At 48.3% G+C, this 21,062-nt stretch overlaps 1 protein-coding gene across 2 annotated transcripts; it reads right to left on the reverse strand.

Moving 5' to 3' along the window:
• Window positions 1-1,454: 1,454 nt before the first annotated feature.
• Actr1a (actin related protein 1A) lies at window positions 1,455-20,229 on the reverse strand. Of its 2 annotated transcripts, XM_021151888.2 has the most exons (11): window positions 20,098-20,228; window positions 12,294-12,358; window positions 9,828-9,903; window positions 9,032-9,157; window positions 7,103-7,227; window positions 5,751-5,967; window positions 5,076-5,168; window positions 4,220-4,394; window positions 4,071-4,132; window positions 3,275-3,315; window positions 1,455-3,129 (listed from the first exon to the last, which is right to left on the reverse strand). In XM_021151888.2, exons 1-11 carry the CDS (start codon window positions 20,143-20,145, stop codon window positions 3,027-3,029), a joined length of 1,131 nt encoding a protein of 376 aa, XP_021007547.1. In that variant the 5' UTR covers window positions 20,146-20,228; the 3' UTR covers window positions 1,455-3,026. The 2 variants fall into 2 exon arrangements, with proteins under 2 accessions (XP_021007547.1, XP_029328531.1); XM_029472671.1 differs by lacking the exon at window positions 4,071-4,132 and having other exon boundaries at window positions 20,098-20,229.
• Between the last annotated feature and the right edge of the window lie 833 nt (window positions 20,230-21,062).

The raw sequence follows: 21,062 nt of genomic DNA on the forward strand, positions 1-21,062 counted from the left end.
CCCCAAGATAATTTTCCTAGAGATACTAGGATAAAATTGCAAATTGCAAGCTGAACCTGGTGATTTGTGCCTATAATTCCAACATTTGGAAGGCTGTGGCAGGATTGCCTCAAATTCAAAGTTAGCCTAAAAAACAGCCAACGAGCCAAACAAAAAAAACCTACTGTCACCAACAAATTAATCCAGCAGAGTGCTGGGTGATTAGGCCTGCAACCGGTTCCCTCAGCACATTTCCCACACGGCATTGCAAAACAGTGGTCAAGGAGCCTCTGCCAGGCTAGGGGCTCTCAGCTCGGAAATCACCTGAGCAGTTTCCAAAACATCAATGCCCGAGTCTTTGCCAAGATTCTGGTTGAATGGGTCTGAACAGTGCTGTAGCCTTTGTATGGTGTGGGTTCTGAAGGTCTGCACAGGGGCCCGGCCAATGAGCAGTGGTTCTCTCAAAGTTACTTAATTTTTGGGGGTTCTGAAAGTCTTTATGAATCATAAACACCCATGTTGTATAGTTATTGGGGCAGTATAAACATTTGTTAGGTATCTGGCAACTTCCTTTTAGATACAGGAACTTGAGACAAGGTTTCTCTGTGGAGCCCTGGCTGTCCTGAAACTCACTGTAGACCAGACTGGCCTCACCCTCAGAGATCCGTCTGCCTCTGCATCTTGAGTGCTGGGATAAAAGGCGATCACCACTACACCCCGCTCCCTTAACTTAAAGAGGAATTTGTTATTACATTTGTTTATGTATGTGTAGGTCAAAGGTCAGTTTGCTGCATAGAGTCGGTTCTATGTGGGTCCTGGGAGTCAAACACAGATGGACAGAATTGTTGGTACCTGCCCTCAGTCTGCAGTCATCTCACTGAATCAAGCTCTTCATCTTACATCCCCAAATGGCTTGTGGGTGGGTGGGTGGGTGGGGCTGAGGGTAGAAAGCAGGGCTGCATGCATGTTAGGCAAGTGCTCTGCTACTGAACTGTAAACCCCAGCTCTCTCTTCATTTTGAGACAGGATCTCATTACGTTGTGGAGACTGGCTCAGAACTTATTCTGTAACCCACACAGTCCTTAAACATGAGAGTCTCCTGCCTTGGTCTCCTGAGTAGCTAGGATTACAGGCCTGGTTCAAATGTCTTATGCAAAACGAGTTTTAAGAACGTGGGCCAGGCGTGGTGCACATCTTTAACCTCAGCACTTGGGAGGTAGATCTTTGAGTTCAAGGTCAGCCTGGTCTAAGGAAGAGTTCCAGGACAGCCAGGACTGTTGTTACACAGAGAAACCCTGTCTCAGAAAAAAACCAACAAAACCCATTTTCAGAGATGAAGTCAGGCTGCACCCACAGATTTGAGTATACATAGGAATTAGACCCTCAATTCTCTTCCCATCCATCCTACAGGTTCGGGTATGGTCTGCATATCTCTTCCTACCAGGCACTGGTCACAGAAAGAGGTCAGACTGATGTACCTATCGGAACGACTTTATTTAAGTACACTGGGCCCCACCAGGCAATGTGGCTTCGCGAGGCTGTGCAAGGGACAGGCTTGGGCTAAGAGGTGAGCTGGTTATGCGCACTGCAGTCCATGGGTTGCCACACTGATTCCACACACACCAGCTTCGCTTTACATCTGGCAGGGGCCTTTGGTCATAGGATGGCGGAGAAAGAATACTGTCTGGAATCTGGAACTGAGGCGAGACTTGGTGTCACGGGTGAGGGTGCCGGTGAAGACAGGCTCACCCTAGCTTGTACCAGGAACAAAGGCCCTTGGACCACTTCTGAGAGCAAGGCTGGCACCCATTAGGTCTTGGCACTTTGGTCAGCCCCTTCTCTCCAATCTGACCAACCCAGAAGGGGCCTCCCTGCCATTTAGTCCACTGGTCAATTAGAGTGGCAAAAGGCAACATGGTTAACTGCAGCTTGCTTTGTTTTAAAGGGTCTAGATCTCCAACACACCTCCCTCGCAAGGGGCCTCTGCCACAGAGAGATGCTACTTTCTGTCTTAGAAAATCCAACCACAACCAGCCTGTTGGTTCCAAGGCAGTAGGCAAGTGGGGTTAGGAGAAAGGAAGAGGCTGGCTGGGGTGCCTTCGTGTACAGCCTCCAATCACACAGGGTCCTGAGGCCCATGAATACTGTCAGTTCTCCATCAGCAGGGAATGACAGAGGCCTGGATGCTATGGGAAGCCTAGATGCTGTAAACATTAGTGTAAGCAAGGTGACTGGTGGGCAGGAGACAGCGAGCCCTCTCTGTAGTCCCTTTACTGAACAAACACTTCAATAAATAAAACTGTGATGATGGCATCGAAACCAGGACATAGGAGAAGCCAACAGCAGGACCTGCAGCCCACAGTCCTTACAGTATCTCAGGGCCCCTGGATGTGGCTGGGGCTTGTAAATTAACCCTGAACCTATCTCCTGTCCTCAAATGCCCAGTGTGGTCCTAATCCCTACCTGGTTCCCAGGTGGACACAAGTGTACCCTGCTCTCTCTTGAACCCAGTCTCTAACCACGGCTAGACTGCTTTTTCAGTCTCCCAAATCCAAAATGAAACAAAACCGGGCAGAACTTAACCCCAGCCCCAGTTCTCAGTCTGATCCAGAGGCATGGACAGCACAGAAGGATGAGCAGGGGAGACAGTAGCTGCCTCTGGCCTCAGGGCACTCGGGTGGGGTGGGGTGGGGTGGGGCCAGCCCAGCCTAGATCGGCAGCAGCAAGGTCTCTCTATGGTAGTAACCATAGTTCCGCACAGCCAGACAAAGGCCTGGCTGAGAAAGGAGTGGGCCTCTGCCAGAGCTCTTCCTGTAAGGGGCCAGTTAGTAGTCAACCCCAGGCCTCAGGCCATCACCATCGTGGGTAGTTCAATGTCCTCTCTGGGCCCAGGATCTCTGGGCCACACGGCACTCGATAGTCGCACACACTCATACATACCCACACACTCATTCACACACACAGGCAGTTCCTCTCAAACACTCCAACTCAAGAAAGCGAGTTTTAAAGTGGAGTTAACTTCAGAGAGAGGTGGTGATGTTGCAACATTAGAAGGTTTTCCTGTGGATGGATCGGGCACCGTCTTCTTCATATTCTTTCTTAGAGACCCACATCTTCTTAAAGGTGTCCAGGGAAGCAAGGATAGAACCTCTGGGGTGGAGAAAACCCAAAGAAGCAGTATAAGTAAGTGACACTGTGCAGCCGGTCCATCCCCCGGGAACAAGGTAGGATGGTAGGATGGTGGAATGGTCAGAACCTTGCTTCCCATTCTGCTCTTATTACATGGGCTACTCACCCAATCCATGTGGAATACAGTCTCTCCTGGGGTGCAGATATCTGCAGAAGGGGATGGGAAGAGGAATCTAAGACACCCAGGCCCCACCTCCCCACCCCATCATCCCTCTCTTTTACATTTGTGTGTGTGTAGCATATGCACATGTGTGTATGCACACGTATGTGTGCATGGAGGCCCAGTGTTGACATCTGGTGTCTTCCTTGATCACACTCTACTTTACTTACTGAAGCAAGAGTCTCTTCCTGAACTTGGAGCTTGCCAGTTCTAGCTCATCTACCTAGCCAGCTTGCCTTTGTTTTTATCTCCTAAACGCTGCCATTATAAGAGGCTGCCGTGCCTACCTGGCGTTGAGGTGAATTCTGGGGATCTGAAGTCTGATGCTCTGCTTGCACAGCAGTGCCGAGTCCACTGAACCATCCTCTCAGCCCACCCACATCCCTGCCCACCTTTTCACTCTGTCTCACTGCTAAATGTGGTGGACGCATGCCATGCAATAGGCTCTTCACAGGAGCTGTGGTCAGCCTGGCCCTACATGGAGAGAAACACTTCTGGCAGGAACCAGATTCATTCTTTTGGGCCCATCCTTGCCACATGAAACTCATCACTGAGCATTACAGGGGCTCTGTCTGGAGAGGGCATGGCAGCAGTAAGGTCAAACTGTCAACTCAGTTCTCCTGAAAGGCCTTAGCTAGGACCATGGGGCACCAGGGCTGCATTGCCTGGAGGGGAATGGAACACCACATCCCCCGAGTCCCTGGAGCCCCGCTGTACCCGCCCAACCTCTGGTCCACCCTACCCTGATCTTCACGTCTTTTGGAGCTAGTTTCTTCACTTCACTCAGTAGCCTGTCTCCAAAACCTAAAAAAAAAAAGAGCAGAAAAGAGACCCTCAGATGAATTCTTTGGGCATCCAATCCCCTGTAGGGTCACGAGAGGAAAGACCAACCTTTGAACAGGGTAGAACCTCCTGAGAGGACAATGTTGGAAAACAGTGTACGCCGTAAATCCATGTCTGACTTCTGGATAGCAAACACCAGCACCTCATGGATACCTTCACTCTCCTCGCCAATCAAGTCCGGCCTGAACAGCAGCTCAGGGGCCCGGAACCGGGAAGGGCCAATCTGTAGGGTACAGAGCCAGCTTAGGAGGTTGGGCTGGGACTGAGATCCCTGGAACTGGGAACAGAAGAGGTCTTTCTGCCTATCTCTTAGGATTAGGTGTCTGTGAAGACAAAACTTCTGTGACAAGGGCCTCAAGAAGCAAAGGCAGGGCTCCTGGGAACAACTGGAAGAAACAGTTCTGGGGAACTGGGGAGGGAAGTGCTTACCTACCAGTAGCTCTGGCATTTCCTCGCTAAGAGATCTTTGGCATTAACACTCTTGGAAATGTCTTATCAGTGGGAGTTCCAGGAGCAGTGACTTTGCTACTCTGTACTCAGGAATGGTTAAAGACAGCAAGCACTACATCCCCACCTCCCTAGGGTCTTTCCAGAGCTGCTCCCTTTTTTTTTTTTTTTTTTTTTTGGTTTTTCGAGACAGGGTTTCTCTGTGTAGCCCTGGCTGTCCTGGAACTCACTTTGTAGACCAGGCTGGCCTCGAACTCAGAAATCCGCCTGCCTCTGCCTCCCGAGTGCTGGGATTAAAGGCGTGCGCCACCACGCCCGGCGAGCTGCTCCCTTTTATAGAGAGAAGCACAAGGCTTCTTGTGCTGTAGGTCTGCCATTCAGGCCCTTGCAGGACCTTCTGCTGAGTCCAAAGCTTAATGGTCGGTGTGAGGGGAAAGGAGAAAAATGTGGTCACTACCTCAATGGTGCTGCCATCGGGCAGGTAGTACTGAGCCTTCTCTGTCTCCAGTGTCTCATCCTTCTGGGGGTTTATGGACAGGTAGCAAGCTCTCTGCAGAATCAAACATGGCAGGCATATTTGCAGGAATCCTAGTGCACTCTCAGGCAAAGTCCCACTGCCTGTCTGCAGTGACTGCCTAAAAGTGCTCGCTCACAAGCAGGGATAGAGGTCTGACACACTGTCCTGGGGACACTTAAAACCTGAGTTCTTGCTCTACTTTCCTGGTAGGCAAACCTAGGAACTTGGCTCAGTAGCTCCCAGGCCTGTGGCTACCTACGTTTATCCAGGCTCAGGCATTGTTCTCCTCCTACCTCTGCTATGGTTCTGGCTTCCCATGACCAGTTCAGAGGTCTCTCCACAACCATGCATGGTAAGAGGGTTCAATGTATTTATGCAGAAAAAGGCATTTCAACTTCTCCAAGGACGTGAACCTAAACTCAGGTACAGTGGCCTGCCAGGCTTAGGGACTGGAAACAGCTCCTTTCCCACGAGATGGCAGCATTCGAGAATGTGAAGGAAGGAGATGCACACAGGTCCATAGCCTGAGGACTTGCATAGGCGCATCACCCCTCTTCATTCTTCGGGTCACTATCCCCCCACCCCCCATCCCCCGGCCCACAGGTCACCACTCACTTCCTTTATGGCCTTGACAATCTCAAACTCGGAGGAGGAGTGGAAATCATAGCCCTCCTTCCGTAGGTAAAGGCGGAGGAAGCGCGAGACATCCCGGCCAGCGATGTCGATGCGCATGATGGAGTGAGGCATGGCGAAGCCTTCATAAATCGGGACTGCATGGGTGACACCATCCCCAGAATCCAACACCACGCCTGTGGTTCTGCCCGTGGCATAACTGAGGCAAAGGGACAAACAAATCACTGAGCCCCACAGCCTCTGGAGAGAAATCCATGTTAGTGCTCACAGTGAGTCCCGAGAGCTGAGCCTTGGTGCACTTTCCTCCTGCGCCCTCTGGGTGGGTGGGGCGCCAGGGAGACCTTGAAGTACTGAGCGAGGGGCAACGCTTCTCCAGCATCCTAAAGAACGGGACCCAAACTAAAGGGCAGTTTCAACTCCCAAGAGGAGGAAAAAGCAGCCAGCGGAGGAGAAAAGGAACTGCTTTTTGCTTTCCCAGAGAGCTATGTCTTTCCCACGCTGCCTCTGACATTAGCCCATAGTTTTTGTTTGTTTGTTTGTTTGTTTGTTTTTATTTTTAATATCCAAATGACAGACATGAGACTCAGGAATGGGGGCAAACCCTTCCTCGGGCTCAGCATTCAGACGTCAACAGGTAAAGTCAGCTTGCATACCTGTGTGCCGGGCAACTACTGCCAGCTGAGGATTTAGTCCTACAGGAATGCTGGCCCAGGAGTATCAGTCAGAGAGTTCCATTTATTCAGAGGTCAGAAATTTAGACTTGGCTATGAAACCCTTCAATTTATTTTTGTTTTGGGAAGGTGCTGGGGACCGAACCCTAGGCCTCTGTACATGCTAGGCCAGTGTTCATCCCCAGCCCAGGAAATCTCCCAGCCTGCAAATGCTGGCTCATGATTTGACCTTGTCAAATCCATAGTCTGTGTAGGTCACAGGGTACCATCTCAGCAGTTGGTGGAGGCAGGCAGGAGGCAGGGTGAGCAGCATGGCAGGTGTGGTGCTGTCTGGATCACAGGTATGCCAGCAGCCCAGCAGAACAGCTGGCACCCAGTCAACAGAGTGGATACTGGGGACACATTAAGGAACCTTGAGGAAGGGCCGAGACAGTGTAACCACAGACCTGGACCCCAGACCTGAGAGTCTGGGCACCTGCCACTTGTTGCCTTGGGGTTAACTGAGGAGCTTCCATGTCTACTCTCAGTAAGACTTTCTTCTCCTCACTACCTTAGCTCGCCCTCACGGGGGAGAGTGGGCGTATGTGGAGGCTTGGTCATTATGAGGCCACACAGTGGAGGCTTAGGTCACTGTGAGGCCACCCTAGCCCGGCTGCTACTCACAGGCTCAGCACGGCTTGCATGGAGATGAAGAGGGCCGGCACATTGAAGGTCTCGAAGAAGACTTCTGCAGCTCGCTCCCGGTTTTTCCGAGGGTTTAAAGGTGCCTCCGTTAGGAGCACAGGATGCTGGGGAAAGAGGCCCAGGAGGAGTCAGTGAGGGCAGCTTTCCACCCTGGTGACCCTGCCTTCAGAGTCTATAGTCCAGGGGGCCTTTGTCAGCTGAGGCTGTCACGAGCCATGCCTGAGTCGGTGTCTTTACTCTCCAATGTCACATCCTAAAGTCCCACTCTGTCCTTACTGAGTGCAACCCCTTGCCCTCCCAAAGGCCCCTGTGCCTGCTGTGGCCACCTACTTGTCAAGAAGATCTTGTTGAGTCATTAGACTGTAAATATACTTCAAAATATTAAATTTAACATTGATTTTTTAAAAAAAGATTTTGGTTTTTTGTGGTAATGAAAATTGTTTCCCATGCTAGGCAAGCACTCCTCAGAGAGCTACATCTCCAGCCCTTTTATTTACTTACTTACTTTTGTTATGTATTTTTCATTTTTTAGTGTTTTGTTTTTATTTTTTTGTTTGTTTGTTTTTGGTAATTAAAAAAAAAAAAGATGTATGTAGCCCCTGGCTGGCTTAGCACTTGCAATGTAAACCAGACAGGCCTCAGGCTCAAGAGATTCGCCTGCTTCTGCTTTCCAAGTGCTGGGATTAATGGCATGAGTGTACCACCAAGCCTGGGCTATTTACATTTTAATTACTTTAACTTATGTTTATGTCTGTGTATCTATCCATGTAAAGGCAGGTCGTGGTGGAGCTGGAGTTACATGGGGTTGTGACCCACCCCGCAGGGGCGCTGGGAACAGAGCTCAGGTTCTCTGGAAGAGCAGAAGTCGTTTTTAACTATTGCGCTGTCTCTCTAGTACACATGGAAGGGTTTTGAAAGCCTAACCGTCTCCTCTCCCTGAAAACTGCTACATTCTCCTTTTACCTCAAGAGTTGCTCCCTTGGAAGTTAACAGGTATGGGCTCTGACAGATATGGGTTCAAATCCCATCCCTACTCCTTTATTCATTAAATGATTTTGGAAATACCACTTGATTTTCTGATTTCCTTTTCCTTTAATTTCTATCTTTCTACATGCATTTATTTGGTGCACGCACACATGCACATGTGAAGGTCAAGGGTCACCTTGGAGAGCTGCTTCTCTCCTTCTACTTAGTATTTTGCTGCTCTAACTTTTTGTTTTGTTTTCTACTTCCTTGACCCGTAGGCCTGGCTGGCTTTAAAGAGGCTGCATAGCAAGGAACACCTTGAGCCCCCAGCCTCCTGGTATTACAATGTGTACCACCATACCCAGCCCGCTATCTGCTTGTTTGTAAGGGGGAGATAACTCTACCTAGGCCTTTTGGTTTTGTCATTTCTTATGTTTATTTATGAGTGTATATGTGTGTGCACATGTGTGGGTGCCCTCGGATGCCAGAAGACATCAGATCTGCCTGGAACTGGAGCTACCAATGGTTGTGAGCTGCCATGTGGGTGCTGGGAACCAAGCCGGGGTCCTCTGGGAGCATGGTAAGTGTTCTTAACCACAGAGCCAGCCATCTCTCTGGCCCCTATTTTTGTTTTTTGAGATAAGAGTCTTGCTATATAGCCCTAGATGGGTCTCAAACATTCCTCACCTGCTGCCTCTGCCTTCCAGGTGCTAGCCCTGTAAGCATATTACTATACCTAACTGCAGTGCTAATATATCAGTAGGAATGATATGGAGATAACACTACAGTGTATCTGGAAGTAGACAGCTCAGTGCTGGGCTATTTATACTCAAATGCTTTTGGCAGTCACCACAGTCATTCTTCTCCTCCTCGTCATCTCTGGGGTGGAGTTCTACCTAACTCGGCATCCTGCACAGGAGTGTCCTGCGCACAGGCCCTCACCTCCTCTGAGAAAGTCTGCAGCTGGTCCTTAGAGTAGACGTATTGCCAGATGCGTTCCATGTCGTTCCAGTCCTTGACGATGCCATGTTCCATGGGGTAGCGGATTGACAGCAGCCCCCGGTGCTCCTGCAAGTAGAGGCCATAGTCTGTAGCAGAGTCAGGCTCTGCCTGGCATCCTGCCCTCCCAGCCCGAGGGTACAGGCAGAATCACTGTCAAGGAACCTCAGCCTCCTGGGTCCCAGCCCTCACTGAATGTAGGCATTCTCTCTCTAAGTTGGAGGCTGGATGCTACAGGATGCTGCTGGACTCTCCGAGTGAGCAGCCGAGCAGCAGAGGCTTCCCGATTCCCATGACCCCCAGGCCCTGTGTACCCGCCTTGTTGCCTGGTTCTGGGGCGCAGTGTCTTGGCTCTTACCTAAGTTCTTGGAACCAAAATGGGCAGCAATGGCTCTGTAGTTATGTTTCCTAGAGCCTGTCTGAGGGCTTTGCCAAAGCTAGGGTAATGAACTCATACCTTGGATAGGCCAGATTGGATTTCCCCTCTGAATTGCTCTTGCCAAAAACATACCCAAGCCAATCAATCTAATGACTGCAAGACAGTGACAGGACACAGAATAACAGTGCCCTTTTCTAGACCGGTCTCTGCCCCACCACGTGGGGTTCCAGATATGTCTTCTTTAAGGTGAGAATCTGCTCTTGGGAGAAAAACAACCCCTTTCCTCATAGCTATGTTCACTGTGGTGGTCAGGCAAGTCCTCTGCAAACCCAAGACTTCTCCTGTTGGACGGGGAATTACCTCAGCTTTGGGGCCAATGAAGATGTCACCTTCGAGGGCTCCTGCCATGACACGAACATGTTTGGGTCTGCCCACACTGGAGAAGACAGCAGAAAGCAGTGTTTTTAGTTCAAGACAGATAGGAAAGAGCACAGTACAGATACACCAATGTCCCCTCGTTCTACTGTGCTTGTCTCTGAGCGGAGGGCTCAGTTAATTTCCATTTCCTTTCTTAGACTGTTCTCTGTGTTTGATATAAAGAACATGTACTATTTGAGTTACTTGCATATTATCTATTTTTGTTATTTTTTTTTATAAATAATACTTCTAGTTCTCCTTTTTTCCCAAAGTATATTAAATGGAGATAAATTCTAAATGGGGCTGCAGAAAAGGCTCAGCAGTTAAGAGCACTGTCTGCTCTTCCAGAGGTCCTGACTTTAGTTCACAGCAACTACAAGGTGGCTTACAACCCTCTATACTGGGATCTGATGCTCTCTTCTGGCATGCAGGTGTACATGTAGATAATATACTCAATAAATCTTAGAAAGGAAGAAAGGAAAGAAGAAAGGGAGAGAGAGAGAGAGAGAGAGAGAGAGAGAAAGGAAGGAAGGAAGAAAGGAAAAAGATCAAGAAGGCATCATTGGGCAAGGTGGCATATGCCTTTAAAAATAAAAAAGAGGCATAGGCAGGCGAATTTCTGAGTTCAAGGCTAGCCTGGTCTACAGAGTGAGAGAGTGAGTTCCAGGACAGCCAGGACTACACGAGAAACCCTGTCTCAAAACAAAACAAAACAACAAAACAAAACAAAAAAAACCCAACCAACCAACCAAGCAAAAAAAGGTCTTATAAATAATGATGAACTAAAAAATCTTGAGGAGCTGGGATAGAGCTCAGTGCATGCGGCTCTGGATTCATCTGTTTGTACAAAAAAGGAAAAAGTAAGAAAGAAAGGGAGGGGGGGAGGGAGGAAGGGAGGGAGGGATGGGGAGGGAGGGAAGGAAGGAAGGAAGGAAGGAAGGAAGGAAGGAAGGAAGAAAGGAAGGAAGGAAGGAAGGAGAGAAATCTCTTAAGTCCCTGTCCCAGGATTCCTGAGTCTGTGAGGCTGCTGCCCAGTGCCCCCCTTTCCTTCCTAGGTAAGGCCTCCCTAAGCCTACACCATCTTCTCCCTGTAATCTCTCCCTTGCAGAAAAGCTCTGAGTCCTCAGGCTAAGACAGCAAATGTGGTTTAATGTTAAATAAACTCTGGGCTGGAAAATGGGAGACTTACAAAGATTTTTTTTTTTTTTTTGGTTTTTTCGAGACAGGGTTTCTCTGTGTAGCCCTGGCTGTCCTGGCACTCACTTTGTAGACAAAGATTTTTTAAAATGTATTTGTGTGTCAATTTATGGGAGTCAGCTCTCTCTTTCCACCGAGTGGGTCCTGGGATCCAGTGCAGCTGTCAGGCTCGGGCAGGGACTTTACCTGCTGAGCCATCTCTGGCCGGGACCAGAGGATGTCAAAGAGAGAGTGGCTGAGGGTAGAAGGCCTGTTACAGTCCTGGTATTGAGGAAGTTGGGGTGCAGGATTGTCTGAACTCAAGAAACAGGGGTCAACCTGGCAATACAGGGAGACGCTGTTTAAAAAATAAATCTCTGTGGTTCTGAGTTACCAAGGATAAAATTGGTGATAGTAGATAGAATCTGACAGAGGTTTTTTTTTTTTTTTTCCCCTTTTTTTCTGAGACAGGGTTTCTCTGTGTAGCCCTGCTGTCCTGGAACTCAGAGATCTGGCTGCCTCTGCCTCCCAAGTGCTGGGATTAAAGGCGTGCGCCACCACGCCCGGCTGAGACAGGGCTTCTTAATGTTGTCCTGGAACTCTATGTAGATCTGGTTGGCCTCCCAAATGCTGGATTAAAGTCATGAGCCACACGCCCAGTCTTAGAATCAATTTTTTGTTTTTTGAGACAGGGTTTCTCTGTGTAACCTCAGTTGTCCTAAATTTCGCTTTGTGGATCACATTGACTTCAAACTCTGAGATACACCTGCCTCTATCTCTTGAGTGCTAGGATTAAAGGCATTGCGCTATCATGCCAGGAAGAATCAGACGTTTAAAAAGAGGACCAGCAAGATGGCTGAGTGGATGGAGGTTCTGATGTGCCAGGCAGTGACCTGAATTTGATTCCTGGGACGGCATTAAGCTGGGAGGAGTGACATGACTCCACAAAGTTGTGCTCTGACCACCTTTGACACATACTACAGCACCTAGCTCTTCCAACGCACACACACTCATGCTCACTTAAGAACAAAAGAGGCCTTTGCTGTACCCCTCAAACACGCCAGCCAGGTAATAACATCCCTTTGCTTATCCCAGACCCAGTCCAACTTCATCGCCTTGCTTACTGTTTTGGGTACCAAGGCTAACTTGAGGGAGAAGTCTTCCTCCTCTCAACAAGGCAGGGCAAAGATGACAAGATCTCAAGAATCACAACCAAGCCTCAAAATTACTTACTAGTTTGGAAAGCAGTATTTGGGGATCTGATCACCAGCAAAGCCAGCTTTAATCACACCGGATCCCTGGGGAGAGAGGACAAAGACAAGTGAGAGCAGCCACTATATGGCTCCATTTCCATGAAGAGAGAAAGCCTATATTTGTGCATATAACAGACATGTAGACAGGAGCATTGGGAATAATGAATACACACCCAGGAAGAGAAGGGACTAGAAGCAGCGAGCAGGACTTTGACTGCATCCTCAGTGAACTGTTCAAGTTCGCTGTAGTTTTCTCCTTGACTGTATGAAACATACCTTACTTTGAGTATTACATATAACGTTGATACAAATAATATGAATACATATGATGCTGACAGGGTCAGGGAGATGGCTCATCAGATCAAAGCACTTGCTATGCATGTCTGCTGAAGGGAGACTTACTCTCTGGTCTCCATGTGTGTGCTGTGGTATGTATACACCTGCACTCTCTACATACATATACAATAATAATAAATAAAATGAAATTTAAAATATGAATAAAGGGAAGAGAAAAAACCAGAAAGGATGAGAGATTGCAATTACCTAGAAGTCACATGCTTCATACACACTAGGGAGGCAGGAGAGCTGCATTCTTTCCCATCCTACTGGCACAGGACGCTTTTGACCTGCATTCCCACCTCAGGCTGCAGCGCTTCCTGTCCCCAGGTCTCTAGGACACATCCCACTAAAGTATCTTGCACTGATTCTGACAAAGGCATGCTCTCAGGCTCCTATTGAAGGGACAGAAGCACTACACGCCATAGAGGTTTTACAAGCCAGTGTTTTACTCCTTTGTCTTCTGACAATGAAGAGCAGGGAGGCCTTGATGACTTGTCTGAGGACAGAAGACGAGATGCAAATTCCTGCTCCAATATTTGTCCCGTTGGTTGAGTGCAGTACCAGGAAAGAACCGTTTTCTAACAAGCATCTCTCAGACCTTCCAGGACCCAACCCATGTAAACAGACTCTAGGCACGGATACCAACTATGTGCAGGAAAGACGCCAAGACCCGATCTTGCTTGGAAATACACTTTGTTATTCTTTGCTCCTGCTTCTGCTGCTTCTCCTCCTCTTCCTCCTCCTCCTCCTTCTTCTTTTTTTTTTAAGATTCTTTTTTTTTAATTTATATTAGTACAGTCAGATCCCATTACAGATGGTTGTGAGCCACCATGTGGTTGCTGGGAATTGAACTCAGGACCTCTGGAAGAGCAGTCAGTGCTCTTAACCACTAAGTCATCTCTCCAGTCCTCCTCTTCCTTCCTCCTTCTCCTCTTCCTCCTCCTCCTCCTCCAATCCCTTTTTTTTGGACAGGGTTTCTCTGTGTAGCCCTGGCTCTCCTAGAATTAATTCACTCTGTAGAACAGGCTGGCCTCACACTCACCTGCCTCTGCCTCCTGAGTGCTGGCATTACAGGCGTATGTCACCACACATTATCTTCCTTCTAATCTTAACTATGACCACACCTGGTTCCCATGTCCTCCCCCTACCTGAGCTGATCTGTACTCAACCACTTCCCCTGGGGCACAGCAAACTTCCAGAGACCACACAGTATCAATTAATACAAGAGATTCACAGGAGTCAAGATTGTCTGCACCAATGGCTTTCTTGCATGCCCTTGCTTCCCTGCTCCTGCTCCTCTACGGAGAGGGTTGAAGAGGTGATGGAGGTGATGAGGTAACCTTGGGTGTCTGCCTCTCGCAAGTCTGAGGACAGGGCTATGTATGGTGAGAAGTGGAAGAGGGACAGGGAAAGCAGTGTGAAGGGGAGAGCAGAAGAGAACAGGGGACAGCCAACCCTCTATCGGAGAAGAGAGCAAACAGGAGATACTGTAAAAACTCACTGGCAGCAGATTAGGAACCCAGGAAGGTACAGTTGTGAAATGAACTCAAAGCCTAAGAAAGAGGGGGAATTCTTCTCCTGCCAACCCCGGGGCCTGGATGGGTGGGTGGGAACAGCACTGTGCGCAAGATCTTCAGGAACCTGTTCAAGTTTCTTACTAATTGTTCATTGTCTTCATCAGGGCGTGGGATGCCAAAAGACTAGATGGCTCTCCTGGCAGGGGACCAAGACATGAGAAATGAAGGTGCAATCTTTACCTTAGACCCAGATTTAAATTTATTTACATGAGACAGGATTTCATACATCCCAGGATGGCCTCAAACCTGTTCTGTAGCAGAAAGTGACCCTGAGTTTCTATTTCTCTGCCTCTACTTCTTTAATGCTGGGATTGCAGGCATGTGCTAACATACATATGCTCAGATCTGAATATTTTTAAGAATTGATTTTCCAAGTTGTCTGCTTTTTAGATTACTAGCACAAAACCAAGTCTGGGTAACAGACAGGTTATGATGTTAGGCTCAGCTACCCATAGTGACACACATACATAGCCTGTAAGCAATCCCAATCGAAGGCTGATGCAGGAAGAGCCACAGTTTAAGCAAGCCACACAGCAAGACCCTGTCTCCAAAAAACCAAGCAAGAGGCTAGAGATACGGCTCAGCAGTTAAGAGCACTGACTGGTCTTCCAGAGGATCCAAGTTGGATTTCCAGCATCCACACTGTGGCTCACAATGGCCAGTACTCCAGTGTTAAGGGGATCTGATGCCCTCTTCAGGCCTCCTCATGTACTGCATGCATGATATGAAAAGACATTCAGGCAAAACTAGTAGATCTCAAAAATACTCAAACCCAAAGCCAAGTGAAGCATTGCCAGCTTCATGTACTGGCCTCTGGTTTTCTAGTTAGAGTATAAGAGACCCAGCTGAAATCCTGAGCTTTCTTGAACGGTAACCCTAGCCCTCACTATTACCTGCACCATGACAACACATGGATCTCACTGCCCTGTTAGAATTTGTGCTTCCTATTTTTCTCTACTTCATTCCAAGTTCTTCAAGATCAGAGACTTCACAAGGCAGTATCGGTCATTTGCCACACGCTCAAGAGACTAGAGGGTGAGAGTTTAGTTTATGAGCAAAAGATTGGCAGAAAGTTGCCAGGCATGGTGGCAGATGTCTTTAACCCCAGCACTCAGGAGCCAAGGCAGGCAAGTTTTGAGTTTAAGGCCAGCCTGGTCTACAAAGGAAGTTTCAAGATAGCCAGGGATATTCCTGTCTTAGAAAGAAAGAAAGAAAGAAGTTGGCAGACAGCAGGATATACTGGTGCACACCTTTAATCTCAGCACTCAGAGGGAAGAGGCATGTGGATCTGTGAGTTCATGGTCTGTCTGGTATACAAAGTGAGAGCCTGTCTCAAAAAACAACAGAAAAATTTAAAACTTAAAAAAAAAAAAAAAAAGATGGTGGAGGAAACCTAAATTCTGAGCCTGAGCAAACACCAGGAACGCCAGTGAGCAGCCCCAGGCAGAGGTGGTGCAGGGAAGACAGAGCAGCTCAGGGAGGGGTGCTTTCAGAGGAACCAGACCCAGCTTGTCCCCATGGCCCTAGCAGGCCTGCCAAGACAAGGCGTGGACCAACCATCAGACAGGAGGTGGTGAGATGAGGTGCTGTGTTCTGCGAGCTGCCCCTTGCAGCACACAGGACTGACTGTGTGTGCACCAGACAATGCACTGCCACCCAGCTACACACTTCAGCAAAGGAAAGAACAAACACTCTGTGGTGGTTTCCTGAAGACGGAGTCTCATGCAATGTTTGATCTATGCAGACTAAAGTCAGCTCCCCCACTGACCGTTCTCCTGATGCACGCAGCAAGCAGCTGCAGGCTGCGGCTTGGGAAAATTGATTCTTAAGGACTTCAGGTTGTGTGATGTGCCGAGAAAAAGGCTCATGGTCTTCCATCTAACAAGTAAAGACTAGATTCTGAGAGAGGTGGGGCCACGGGCTCTAGGACAGAGGTTGTTAATTGGTTCATTTTGGTCCTAAGCCTTTGGTTTGGTTCCAAAAATATTTTAAAGACAAAAAACTTATTGAGATAAAATGTACGTGTCACATATATCATTTACTAATTCAAGGTACAGTACAATTCAATGTTTTTAGTGGAGTCAGAATTGTATATAACCGGTGTAGCCATATAGCCAAGGTTGGCCACACACTTGTAATTAATAGAAGAGCTTTTTTTTAATCACTCAAAAATTGGCCCTGCGCCCCCAAACAGTGCTTCTGCATCAGCTGTATCCATCCCCTAGCACCATGCAACCCCCAGCCTACCTGGGTTTGTCAATCACAGCACACTTTATATTAGCTGGCAATGCTCACAAATGTGAGACTGCAGGTGAAACCGTCTTTATACTTTTCTGGAAAAATTGGAACAGCCCGGTATGGTGGTACACAGATGTAATCTCGGCTTGCAGGGGACAGGAAGGCAGGACCTTTAGCTGAGTGTTGTCTACATGAGTCTGCAGGGAGCCAGAGCCTCACAGTGAGAGTCTTTTTTAAGGAAAGAGTCAAGGACTGGAGAGATGGCTCATCTATTAAGGCACTTGTTGATTATCCACAGGACACAGGCTCCCGAGGATCAACTCAGACGCTCTCAACTGGCTATCAATTCCAGCCCCAGGGCATCCGATGCCCTCTCCTGGCTTTCTCAGGCACTGCATGTATGTGGTGCATGTATATAAATCTCAGAAAAGAAAACAGAAACAAGGGGCTGAAGAGACGGTCCATCAGTCCGTTCAGAGTGCTTGCTGTTCTTGTACTTGCTGTTCTTCTGGAGGACTGGAGTCAGGTTCCTAGCATCCTCACTGAGAGGCTCACAACCACCACTCCAGCTCCAGGGATCCGAGGCAGGGGAGCTGGTGGGATGAGCAGACTGCTTCTGCACTGCTAATGCCAACGCAAAACTGATAACTCTTTAAAAGAAAAAAAAAAAGCTTTTTTGTTTGTTTTTGGTTTTTTGGTTTTTTTTTTTTTTTCCAAGACAGGGTTTCTCTGTGTAGCCCTGGCTGTCCTGGAACTCACTCTGTAGACCAGGCTGGCCTCAAACTCAGAAATCCACCTGCCTCTGTCTCCGAAGTGCTGGGATTAAAGGCGTGTGCCACCACTGCCCAGCAAGCCTTTCTTTTAATTATGTGTATATGTGTACGTCTTGTGTGGGGGTCTGTGTATGTGAGTGTAAGTGCTTTCAGACCGAAGAGGATGTCTGAGCCTCTGGAGCTTCAGTGACAGGTCACAACCTGTCTATGTGGGTGCCAGGAACCAAGCTTTGGTCCTCTGTAAGGGTACTGAGCACTCTTAACTGCTGAGCCATTTCTCCAGACTGAGATAGATTTTTCTGTGCCTTTTTTTTTTCTTTCAACAACTAAGGAAAAGGTAGAGCTAACACATAGGAACTGGCTAAAGACTTAAGTAGTTGGTTTGTCTAGATATTAACATTGAGAACAAAATATTACAAAGACCCTGTCTCAAACAAACAAAAGAAAAAAGTGTCAATCACTCATTTACAGTGTTACATAGCTGAGTCCCCTCATCTTGATTGGGTCCTTTACTCCTGCCCCAACACTGGACATCTTTGTTATCATGACAGAGATCACTAGTTGTCTATTCACCCACTTAGCCAATAAGGCTTTATTTTGTACATAGTCGTACCAGGCCTTAGGTACCGTGTAAAGAGAGGTGGGTAGGGAGAGCAGTGGAGGGCTGGAGAGATGGCTCATTAGTTAAGAGCACTAGTCTGAGTTCGAGGCCAGCCTGGTCTACAGAGTGAGTTCCAGGACAGCCAGGGCTACACAGAGAAACCCTGTCTCGAAAAACCAAAAAAAAAAAAAAAAAAAGAGCACTAGCTGCAGCCCTTTGGAAGGAGCAGAGTTTGGATCCCTTCTGTACCGTATCCATGTTGGATGACCCATATCTGCCCGCAGCTCTAGCTCTAAGGAACTGAATGACCTCTTCTGGTCTCTAAAGGCGTGAACACACATGCTTTTGTACATGTGTGCACACACAAACAAAAGACAGACAGAAAGAATGAGAGAGAGAGAGAGAGAGAAGAGGAGAGGAGAGGAGAGGAGAGGAGAGGAGAGGAGAGGAGAGGAGAAGGGGGAGAAGCAGAGCATATGAGGGCCTTGGGTACTGCGTTGAGAGGGTAGAGGGACTAATACAAAATGAAGGATCTCACTTCCTTACCCACAAGGATTAAAAAGTCTACTGAGGCTAGTGAGGAAGACAAAAAACAAAACAAAACAAACCCCCAAAGTAACGTGTCACATTTAATTAACCTTGCTCCCACCCCCTGTTCCCAACAATGCCACATCTTAGAGGCTGGCTTCAAACAATGACCTTGCATTTCTGACTTTCCTGCCTCCACCTCTCTAGTGCTGGGATTCCAGACCCGGACCACCATACCTGATTATACACCAAGTTTATGCTGTGCTGAGGATGGAGCCCAGGATTTCACGCATGTCAGACAAGCAATACCATCTGGGCTATACACCCCCAGCCTCAGCCTCCCTTTTAAAAAGGCAGTTCACAACAAATAAAACCGCCTTCCTTGAAGAACTTGGAACCAGATTCCTGTGTGAGTCTTGGATCCTCAACTCCTAAAGTGGGTGGTTTGAAAAACCTCCCCAATCCTCCTGTTCCTGCATAAACAGGAGAAAGCAACCTCAATCCACCTACGACACAAAGAAAAGAACCTAGTGGCATGTCCAGGTCCCAGAGGGCCGGAACATCACAGTGACTCTGAAAAGGTCAGCCTAGGTCAGAGGGAACTGGTAGTTTGCCTCAGGGGAGGGACCCAGAAAGTACACAGGAAGATTCTAACCAGTGTGGGAGGGACCAAACCTTTGAGTGAAATTCAGAAATTAAGACAAATGTCCCTCCTCATAAAAGCAATACTTAAGTTCTTCCTATTTGTCTTTATCGATGCATGTGTGGAGCGGTGCTTAGCAAAGGATTACCATTTAGATAAGGCAATGAAGTTGTGGGGCACCATTGCTGTATGACCTTGGTCACCTCCACCTTCCGTGTTCGTACTGTGAAAAGAGGGGCAAACTTCCTCCTTAACCAGTCACTTTTTGGGAGGCTTCGACTTGCATGTTGGTGCAAAGCGTCCTGGAAACGCTAGCGCACCCGACAACCACTGTGTCTGACAATCCCCCTGCCTCTCACTTGGGCACTGCAAACATCAAAGCATCTCACCTGCTTTGTCACCCCCCTTTCTTCTTTACCTTGACTAACTATACTTTATAATCACAAAAATAACTGAAATCCCATGGACATTTCTGGCACCAGTTTGTCCGGCCCCACCCAGATACAGTTCACTAAATCGCCTCTCCAGCTCACACCCAAGGAAACTGTCCTTTTTCACCGGTGGACCAGCCATCGCCTTCCGCACCCTGAGTTGCCGAGCCAATCCCTACAGCTCTAGTGCACGGCACCGCCCCTTACAGAAGGGAAACACTATGGCGACCGGAAGAGCGACAAGCGCCGGAGCCAATGACTGCGGAGTGCTGTTCTAATCCGGCAAGGCCCAAAGGCGGGACCAATAGGCCAAGATAGACAGCAAGAGCAGCCAATTGAGTGATGGAAAACCAGAGCGAAGGCGGGTGTCGGGCTCTAAGAGAACGGTTAAGGCCCCCTGAGCCGAGGGTCCACGGACCCTTCCCGGGCTACAACTCTTTCCTTTGTCTACCCTCAAATTCTCCATTACACGGATGTTGTCTGGCCGCCCTGCCTTCAAACTATGGATGTGAGGAGGACGCGGGCGGCGGCAGCTGAACCCGCCTGACAGGCCGAGCCAGTGACAAAGAGCTGGCGGCCTAGGCTGAAACCGCGGAAACAATCCTTCCTGGAGGAGAACACAGTCCCTTTAAAGATAGGAAAGATGCTACTCACGTTGTCGATCACAACAGGCTGGTTGGCGATCACATCGTAGGACTCCATGGCAGAGGAATCTTTCCCTCCGAGGAAGGAACTGCCAGCCCGGTCCGCAGCAAACGCCACTGACACGCATGCGCAGTCTAGTCGCCGGTACTGGGCATCCAGGGAGCCGCCCGACCTCGCCTCGGAGGAACTACAATCCCCAGCATTCTTTGCACCAGGGCTTGCGCTCCAAACCCGGTCCCAGCCCGGTCGAGTTTAGGAGATTGGACAGTGTATTTCCTACACATGGTGCCATGGGGTCTGTAGTGTTTGTAGATTAAAGAGCCACAATGTTGATGATTATCTTGCATTACTGGATTTGAGATCCCTTCGAAGGGGTTTCCAGTACACTCTTAAATTATGGAGTCCGAAGTACTCGTGAGTACTTGTGATTGGATTTGTCAGTACTTCAGAGGCGGTTGAATTTTACAGAGTAATTCTATCTCTCAGCCATTCCTTCACTTGGGCAATACAAACCATTAATAAACATCTGTCGCTCAGTGGTAGAATGCTTGCCCAACACATATCCCAGCAGCACCGGGAGTGGTGCTGCATGCCTTTAATCCCACCACTTGGTACCACCAAAAGTAGCAGGATCTCTTGAGTTCGAGGCTAGCCTGGTTTACAGAGTTCCAGGACAGTGAGGGGCTATAGAGAGAAACCCTGTCCCGAAAAACAAAAAATGAAACAAAAAGCAAAACAAGACAAAACCCATGAAGCAAAAGCCAATGGAGGTTATAAAAAATACCTGTAAGTTGGACGCCACAAAACCACGGGCCTAAAATATCACCTAAAGGTTTAGAAATTGTTTTATTATTTTTCTTGACCTTGATGGATGAGGACATCCAGGTGAAGAGAAAGAATAGGCAAATGTTTTTTTTTAAACAGCCAGGCATTTTCCCCAGGCACATTTCGAGTTACCCTTTTTGTCAATAGTT

Source organism: Mus caroli, chromosome 19 (genome assembly GCF_900094665.2).
Source record: "Mus caroli chromosome 19, CAROLI_EIJ_v1.1, whole genome shotgun sequence".
NCBI classification, from domain to species: Eukaryota; Metazoa; Chordata; class Mammalia; order Rodentia; family Muridae; genus Mus; species Mus caroli.